This window comes from Populus alba, chromosome 9 (assembly GCF_005239225.2).
Source record: "Populus alba chromosome 9, ASM523922v2, whole genome shotgun sequence".
Classification (NCBI taxonomy): domain Eukaryota; kingdom Viridiplantae; phylum Streptophyta; class Magnoliopsida; order Malpighiales; family Salicaceae; genus Populus; species Populus alba.
In genome coordinates this window covers 2,552,461-2,562,509 of record NC_133292.1, presented here as the reverse complement: position 1 = coordinate 2,562,509, position 10,049 = coordinate 2,552,461, and the positions used below count along the sequence as shown (strand labels likewise).

The following is a 10,049-nucleotide window of genomic DNA, read 5'->3' as shown; positions in this document are numbered from 1 at the left end:
TTATTGTGTTTAATGAAGTTGCATGTTGGCTCTATATATAGAGGCCTCCATGCCCATGATCTCGCTGTAGCTGTGGAAATGGTAAGCAGGCATGGTTAATTCTCTTACAGTCAGATTCACACTGGATAGATATATAAAGTCATCGTCTAACCAGGGATTATAACACTCTTTACTTAAACTGCAAACGATATTTTTCATTGAAGTAAATTAGACTGGTTCTTTCCATTAGTCATCCACTCTAGAGTTGTGTGCCGTTAATATTCCAGGACAGAAAGAAACGACAGAAAGATAAGAATAGAAACTTGTTTGGTTTAGAGGATAAAAATAAAAACAATAACATAAAATAAATTTATTCATTTAAAAAAATTTAATTTGACTCAGATGCAAGAATGATTTCACCTCTTCAGAAATTGTGAAATTAATGTGTAATGAATGGTCTATCTCAGATGCAAGAATGACCATTCAAAAAAATAGAGCGTGAGGGAGCAGAGAGAGAGAGAGAGAGAGAGAGTGGTTCTTTGAAGCGCAACAATAAATAAATAAAAAAAGTTTTTAAAAATAGAACCTAAGAAATGAAAGTAAAGAAAGAAAAGAATGAGGATCGGAAAATATTCAACTTTGTAATTTTTTAATTAATTCATCAAAAATTCTATATTGAGATTATGGTTCACTAAATAAAATACTCAATAATAATTAAATTATACCCAACAAATAAAACATCAGCTAAAAATTTATATAAATTAAACTAAAACATCTCAATCTCTTAATTATTTGGGTTGTCCTTCATCGTTTATGATCATACGAGTACTTAAACAATGTTTTGGGTTCGGTGTCCCCACCAATTCTCCCGGGATTGAAAGAACTTGACCCTGTCAAGTATAGGTCAAGGTGGCTTCGATAACGTTTCTAAAGATAAGGTTAAGCTGTTATAATGTTTCTTTGATAATCTAAATATAGTCTGTATCTGGTCGTCAACCTATATATTGGCTGAATTTGATCGTCAAGCCCATATACTGGGATTTGATGAAGTTCACTATTTCTGGTTGTCAAAATAACATTAATATGTTCCTTTTATGCCAAAAATAAGGATAATTGAGCAAGGGTTTCAAAAAGAGTATCAAGGATATATTGTTGTTTTTTATATATAAAGAGGTCCTTTATATCAAAAGTAGAGTTAATATCAAAGTTTAGTAGCAATTTAATGACATAGTTATTTGATTCAATAATTTGCAACACTTTGAATGTTCTAGCATTACTCACTTGCAATTTATGATTGGTTTTCAAAGGACACTGTTCAAGTTTAATCTGTATCATAAAATAATCTCCAACATTGAGTTTATCATGATACTTATAAAATCAACTTGAAATTTGTATTGTTTATTACTTGCTTAAATTTGTTAAATGATATCAACATTTAAATTATAAACTCTACATGCAAAAGACTTAGTTGAATAATATATTTTAGTTAGAGGAGACATAGGAAGAAGATGTATAACCTTTCTAGGTTTGTATATGTGAACACTATATAATTGAGGGTGTGAAGTGAAACAAACACTATTCAAAGCCTGAGTAGATATGGTTTAGACACAACCTAGTAAATTAAGATTATTTTTATCTTTCTCATTACATGGTTGAGCTAAAGGATCAAAGAGATCAACATGTTGCTCTAAACCTATAACATCAAGAATGATAAGTATGGAATCATGTAATTTAGAAGGACTAATACCATGAGACTCTTCTTATACCAAACTTACCTCTTTAGGCGATTCCATTGAAGAGTTTTCTAAAAATTTCCTCAACCACTAAAATAAACTTAATATATTCTCTATTAACCTTCTTTTCAAACTCATTTGATCTTATTATGTTAAGTCCCTTTTTTTATACATACTTATCATCTAGGCCACTGAAGTCCTCAAGACTGAGTTCATACAATTGAACATAATAGTCTTTTTTTTTCCACCTATATCCTTATGTTCTTTGATGACTAAAAGTTCAAAGGAACAATTGACAAAGTTATGATCGAAATCTTGACATTTAACACATTGAACCTTTGAACTTGTCCTAGGACATTTTATTAATGACTCATTTGCCTTTATTTTTCTTTTTATAAATTTAGACACTACTATGACTATAATTTTCCTAAAAAGAACCATCATTCTTAAATTAAAACCTAAAAAAGATACTATAAGGAACCTAATCTCTTTTCTAAAATCATCATTCAAACCTTTATAAAATCCATGTAAAGTGATGACTTCATCCTCCTGTATAGCAAATCTCATCGTATAATTATCAAACTGTGTTATGTACTTACTAATAGATTTGTTTTTTAATCTAAGATTATTCTATTGGTGTAAAAATTTAATTATATAAGATTGGATTAGGTGCTTCCCCTCTAATTTTTATTTCATTTCATTTCTATAAGTGATTGAAGGTTTACTTCTCTCTAGACAATTCTCAATATCTTTATAATAAAGTTGAGCTTTACTAATAAGCTTCATCTTTAAAAGTAGGTGTTTGGGGTGAGCTTGCCTATAATAGTTATTTCTATAATATTTCCTAAATTTAGATGTTTTATTCAAGAATTCTCTAATGGTTAAATTCCTCTTATATAGCTTTAAGAGTATCACTAAGAGTTAAATGTAAGATGATTTTTTTTTAGGCACAAAAATAAATTAATAATAACTTTAAATGATAAGTGTAAAATTAAAAAAATTAAAATTCAACCAATCAAAAAATAAAGAAATTTATTGAACAAGACTTAAATCATCAAACTCAAATACTAAATGGATATTTTTGGAACACAAACTCTTGTTATTAAATACCACTAAAGCAATAGTATCTTGACATATGCAATCCTTTTTTGCTATTGTCAATTTTTTTTTAATTGTTTGACTTTGATTTTTTTTTTTTTTACACGGTCATGATATTTTTTTAATCATTACCCCTTATATTTTTTTTGGGACTAAAATAAGTTATTTCGATTAAAATGCATTCTGCTTCTTTTTTTATTATTAAAATAAAGCTTTAGCTTTTGACCCGCTATGCTTTCTTTTGATAAAAAAAAAAAATATGCCATATTGATGGTGGATCTTCGGCTGGAATGGTATGGACACCAACTGACAAAATATTGGCTTGCTTTAAACAAAGTCTTCGGCTGTAATGGATATGCATATATTTTTTTATATATATATATAAAAAAAAACAATCGGATGGTGATTGGATCTGACTTTGAAAGGAAATTGGTGGCGGAGGCGGAGGCTGCTGGAATTTCAGGAAAGGAAATCTCGTGGCTTGTTTTTTTTTAGAGAGAGGCTGTCGGGATGTGATATGGATGGCAGGTGAGGTGGTTTGTGTGGTTGAATCGTGGTTCTCAGCTTGTGGTAGATTTGGGCAGCAGACCTCTTCTTTTTCCTTTTTTTTCTTTTTAATTATATTGATGAGAGTTTCCCATAAAATCTAGGGTTTACAAACTGTTTTTGAGTTGTAGGATTGTTAGTGATCATTTAGGTGTGAGGAAAGAATAAAAATGAAATCCAATAAATAATCCCAAATAAAACGCAAAAACATAGAGGTAGGGCCCTATAATTGTATATCATACAAGCGTGGGAATTATATCTCGAGTCTAATATCCCAATTATATTAGTAGGGCTTTGAACAAATATGTTATGCAATTTGAAGGGCAACCAACTATTGAAAATGAATTTTGCACCTACCAAAATCATAGGAGAGTTATTTGAAATTTTATGAATTAAATTTAATTAAAAAGTTTTAATAAAAATTCATATTTGGAATAAGTCAGAGTGTTAAAAATTGAATTTTAAAAGAAATTCAATCTCTAAAAATATTATAAAAGTAAATAAAAAGCAAAACCTTTCTCATTAACTATACTAAAAAGGAAGAATTAATGTTAAAACTAGTTTATTTAAAATATTTATCTATCTGTTTTTTTAGAAACATAAAATGAAGATAATGATGATAATATATGAAATAAAATGAATTGAATTTAAAAAAAAACATAGAAATTTAATTTATTCATCAATCGAATTAAATTCAAATCAATTGAATCTAAATTAAATATTATAATTAAATTTAATTATAGCTAAGAATTAGTTCTACTCCGGTTAATATGCATTTGACTAGACGTAGCTACAAGACTCAGTCTTTAATTATTGATTAGCATTTTTGTTTTTAAATATCTATTAATACATATTATATCTTTTCTCTTTTCTGTTTATAGTGGAAAAAAATTAATGCTAAAAAATGCATAACATCTGCACTTTTTTTTTTTTTTGGAGTTACAGAAAAGTTTTGTTAATTTTTCTAAAAAAATGCATAACATCTGCACTAAAATCTAATATCCACACTTGAAACATCAAGTATGCCAAAAGTTTTTTTTTTTTTTAAATGGATATTTCATAAGCTCAAGGGAAACAAAAATACAAAAATAGCTAACCACTGGATAATTACCCTCTACAACTAATCCCACGACCCAATTAGCCTTCTAAAATCACTAAATGTAATATAAGCATCCGTAACTGTATCCTGACAATTAAGATCTAGAAAGCCTTAACAAGGATTTTGGTTCACTTTAAGACACAAGACAAAGCTCCACAAAAGCCTAATATCCAATTCAATCATGTATTTTATACAGGCAAGACATGGACTGATTCAATTTTATACCTGCACTCAAAGCCTCCTTCAACTCCCAGGAAACTCGGTTGTTATGTCATAGCTACGATTAACCTCGCTTTACAGGCCTTTGAACATAGGATTTGTTGGGATCCTCAGTCTTGAGCTTAGGTGGTCGAATCTCTCCCTTTTTCCCCTGCAAACAGAGTTAGAAAGAAGAGAAGTTTCAGGCCTGTTTTTATTGCTTGCTAAAACTAACACAAGTAGAAATTGTTGCCCATCTAGGCTTCAACAAAATCAGTATTTAGTCTCACCTTCTTTCCCGTCTTCATAAAATCTCTCCAGCTTGAAACCTGATGATCAATAACAACAATAATAATCAATGTGATGCCACATAATGATAAAAAGCTAAAAATCTCTATAACTGGTAGAGCAAACATTTCTCAATACATACCATTCTGCTTTTGAGGGGTAAGAAGTAGAAGAAATACGAAACATGAAATTTTCAAAAGATAAGAAGAAAGGATGGAGATGATGATGCCCAAGTCATAGCTACACAGGTGAGATTTCCATCTCATGTTTGAACTGTAGCTCATACTCTCACGATCTATATAAATTAATTACTGCCACCTATTTTTGCCTCATCCATATCTACACTAACACAGGCATATGCTTTCATGCAGTGCATGCATGATGTGCATCTATGTAAATTATTTAACCAAAGGAATTTAATGCCCACCCTATAAGGAGTGTTCAGAAGGAAGGAAATGGTGGTTGGTGCGGACAACAGTGATAATTTTGTGAAAACAAGAAGAATGATCAGGCATGGACTTGTGAGAAAGAGAATGGCAAGAGAGGATGGTGACACAATGGTGGGTTTTCTTTTCCTAGTAACCGAATCAGCAGGGTGATAACTTTCTCCATTCAATAGGCCTTACCCGCTTTCCAAGATAGAGTTAGAAATATGAAATCAAATTTATGCAATAAGATATTTCAAGTTATGCACTTATTGAATGCTATTACTCAGAGAATTTAGATCCATCAGATACCGGAACCCTTAGATATAATTGGACAACTGAACAGCAAAACACATATTTGAGGAAGAAACAGTTTAAACTCGTAAGTTTTTTAAATGTCACCAAATGGAATTAGATTTTGAAACAAATGCAGAAACAAACCCTCTTTTCTCTTGTTCCTTCCCACTGCTCCTCATGCTCACGCTTTCTTTTCCACATCTCCTTTTGTTCTTCTTCATCCTTCTTCAATCTACCCTCCTCTTCTGATATCTAATAACAAAAGAAAGAGGATCATGAAAGCGTGTGACTTTAAACAAGAGCACTTGCAGGAAATGAGAAAATAACAGATCTTCCAGCATACCCTCATCTGCATTTTCCTCCTCCGCCATTCTTGATCAGTTAAAATTTCTCGAACCTTCAATTTGAGCTCCTGCTGGAACTCTTCTGACCATTCATATTGCTGATCATATTTTCCCTGTTCACATAAAGAGGGATAAAAGTCAAGATTTCAACATACAACCCTTAAATTAAAAGGAGCAAAAAGAGGCTCAGTTCCATAGATGACAAATTATGGTTGAAGAACTGCTGGTGCAGTAACTACTTTCTTTAAAAAAAAACAAGAACAATCCCTTCAAAGATACCAGGAACTCCAAACAAACATGGCAAGATTATTAGGTATATTGGAAAGTAAAAGATGCTAACTCAATATTAATGAAGCTATCAGATAGAAATCTTCCCCTTCAATATATCCGCCAAACTGTTAACAAATGTATAGTTGAGAAAATAAAAATTTACCAACTCAATTTAACTCTGAAATGGCAATAAACAATACAGGTAAAAGAAACAAAAAGTTTTATAGATGGAAAGGGAGTAAAGTGGTGAGAAGGAAACATGACACTATGGTAAGATGAGAATCAACACGCAAAAAAATCCCAGCATCACAAATTAACTTTTGATTGTCGAAACATGAAAGTAGTAATGTGAAAAACTATTGTCAATTCTCATTTCTGAAGGTCAGGCAATAATGTTTATTCCACAACTATTGTTCTACCTTGGCAACAAGGTTTAGCAACAATGCGACTGATAGCATTTTTTTTGTAGCAATTAATTTAAGGTAATACTCGGTTCTGAAGTAGGGTATAGCAAAGTACCAACGCTATCCAAAAGTTTCTGGCTTTGATTAATAACTCAAAATTTCAACTGCTAAGTAAAACTTGATAGAAACCTCTCTTTTAAGTATTTGACAACCAGAGGGTTTTGATAAGTTTTTGGAAAGTTGAAAGTGATTGTAGTTTTACCAAATTTTTTCCGAGAGGAGGCATTCAACATGTAATCACCCATTTGCTCGAAACCTATAGTATCCAACTTAAAAGATAGTTCATTTTTAAAACTCCAATTTGTGCATCAAGAATGATCTATAGGCACAAATACAAAATGCAATCAAGGGAAAAAATATAATTAAAACTCACAGACCTCATCAACCATTGACTTTATTTTGGAGGCTGTATCTTTCTTCAACTGCTTCTTCCTCTTTGCTCGAAGTTCTTCTGCAAATTCACATTACTTTATCTATAACCACAAAAGAAAAAAAGAAAGAACATGAAACAAAGTGAACAGAAATGCTCCCATTCAACATGAAGAGGACAACAAAGAGCACAGCCACGTTTTTTAATATTTCAGTATAAACCCCTTCAAATGTTGCTACAGCAGCAATACTCACATAGAAAATGCAAACACATCTTAATTATGGCCCAAATATACCTTCCACATAGATGGAAGGTACATACAGGATATATGTTCCAGCAATGAAGAATGGGGAAAGGAAAATAAACAAGATGCATAAACAAACATGAAACCACCCAACAAAATTTCCCTTCTCGTTTTCAAGAAAAATTGTTTACAGTCCATTAAAACAGAAAGGCGAAAGTAAATTATAAAACCTTTAGCACTAACCTTTAGCTGCATTAACCTGGGCAAGAACATAATCTCTTTCTTGTTCATCAAGTAAGAGTTTCTGGGCTTTTGCTAATGCTGCAAACAATTTAACAATGCCATGTGAGTGAATCATTAAAGAATACTTCAAGAAGGAAACAAGTGCATAGTTATGTATCTTTACATAATGCATGTTTAAGATTGCTATTCCTTACCCATTCACAGTTCACTCAATATAAAAATTTCCAATAAAAAAGTCATCAGGAAATGATTATAAAAAATCACAAACAACCATAAAATACACAGCATATTGAAATGAGTCTCCTTGATGATTATAGTTAAGGCTAGCACAACATAAACAAAGTCTAAAACCCACAACCACACCAGTCAGGTCATTCTTCAAATTTCTGATTCTGTTTCAAAACCCTATACATCATTTTTAATCCTTCAGAGTCCTCCTGCAGAGGTTCCCTGCACCTCTCTGCTTTCTGCCACTGTAACTCTTGCATCACTGTGCCTAAATGACAGAAGAATATTGTTGTGGAGGACCACAAGCATTGTAATCTAATCTGAATAGAAAACGTTCTTAAATAATGACTAATTTTGACCATTGTGAAGAACAGAACTTGTCAATTATCAGTTGTTGTGCATACAGCTTCCAAGAGCTTTACCAAAGCTGGTCTTAATAGAGTAACAAAATTATCTGATGCCTAATCCAACATTGTCCTGCCCATCTTTCAACCATGACACCAAGACAACATCAAATTACCATCAATATGCCATCATTTAATGATTCCCCTTTACTTCAAATCCTCTGCACCTTGACAGTATGCCAGTTTCATTATGCCAGAGAATGATTCCACAGAAAATTATAAAACTTACAACTTCACATAATTTATCTACACTTCACATCAGAAAATAACAGTTCCGGTTGCACTAACCAGGTTTTCTCAAAATGTATAGTTCTACAAAGGCTGACATTTTTGGGTGTGATAGGTTGGGTGAACTCTGGTCCAAAAACCAAGCTTCTTTACATGGCCCCACTTGCTTACATTTTGAGTTGCAACCAAGTTAACTCAGTCCCCTATTGACAAAATGATGCATATGAACTTGCTGTTTTGGATCTGGTCTGTGAATTTGATCCATCCATTCCATTTGCAATATGATGGATTGAGCTAAGCCCAAGTTAGTTTGGGTCGGGTTTGGTTTGGTTCAAAATATTTGGGCTAATCCAGTTTTTCCAGTTCTAAACTTGACTTGTCAAAACCACAGCAGAAGAACTTGAGTTGGAGTTGAAATCTTTTCAAGTCAATGCAAAAGTTGTCATTTCCAGTTTGTAAATAGAAAACCCATATGCTAAAATAAAATAAGCCAACCACAATATTCATACTTTCAAACCATGCAAGATATTATGCACAACTAATTTACCTGCAAAAGCTTCTTTTGCTTGCGGATGCTTGCACTTATCAGGGTGAACCAACAAAGATAACTGCACATGAATTAGACATAGCGCATGTGAATAAGACACAAAAATAATGAATGTAATAATAATAACATTAAATTCCAACCTATCAAAAACAGTTACCTTACGATACTGCTTTTTGAGATCCTCTGGAGATGCTTCAAATGGTAAATTTAGATACTCAAATGGATTTAACTTGAAGCATGAAAGAATCCTAAAAAGTTCAAAATTTTTCCAAAGAGACAGAACAAAATTAGAAGAGAATAAAACAAATTCTGCCAAATGAGAGGTAAACATTTTAAGCATGACGAGAGGCCGATTGCGATGATATAATCAATAGTTCAAAGACCATCGCATTACTCAAAGAGTATCATCAAACGAAAAATTCAAGTAAAATAATCCTACACAGATGAATTGGTCATCTCTAACTATTCCATCGCTAAAGCTTTCAACTCTTATCCTTCCCTAACGTTTAAAACTACTATTTTAGTTTCTCAAAATTAATATTCATGCACAAATTTCAAAATCTCACTTCTATAATTTACATATCAAAATAATCATTCGATCGAAAAGCAATAGAAATATACAAATCACAAGTAGATTAATTATAGGCGTTTACATGTGTGAAATCGAATGAGAAATTCAGTTTTCATTCAAAATCATAAACTAGAAAACCCTAATTAAGTGGCAAATTATGATTCAAATGCATACATACATGAATATAAATAAGTAAATACAGGGAGAGAGAGGGGCATAGAGAGGAGAGACCTGGCGACTTCGTTATCTCGCTCGACTTCGCTAACTTCTGCGAAGAAGCTCTTGAGAAGCAAATCATCGTAGGCGGTGGCGGAGGATCTTGTATCTCCCATCGCGCTCGCTTTTAGCTGCTTTTACGCTCTCTCTTTTCTTGTCTCTTGCTTCTCTGTCTATCTTTTCCTACGTTTTTCGTCACTGGAGGTTCTCTTTGGTTAAACGATTGATTAGTTAAATAAAATGTAGTTAGATTCTTA

At 32.1% G+C, this 10,049-nt stretch overlaps 1 protein-coding gene across 1 annotated transcript; it reads right to left on the bottom strand.

Annotated features, from left to right (window-relative positions):
• Positions 1-4,493: 4,493 nt before the first annotated feature.
• On the bottom strand, positions 4,494-10,049 carry LOC118053842 (uncharacterized). Its single transcript, XM_035065234.2, has 9 exons — positions 9,808-10,049; positions 9,163-9,253; positions 9,006-9,066; positions 7,599-7,676; positions 7,119-7,192; positions 6,007-6,120; positions 5,808-5,915; positions 4,944-4,982; positions 4,494-4,825 (listed from the first exon to the last, which is right to left on the bottom strand). The coding sequence occupies exons 1-9, from the start codon at positions 9,906-9,908 to the stop codon at positions 4,739-4,741; spliced, it is 753 nt and encodes a 250-aa protein (XP_034921125.1). The 5' UTR covers positions 9,909-10,049; the 3' UTR covers positions 4,494-4,738.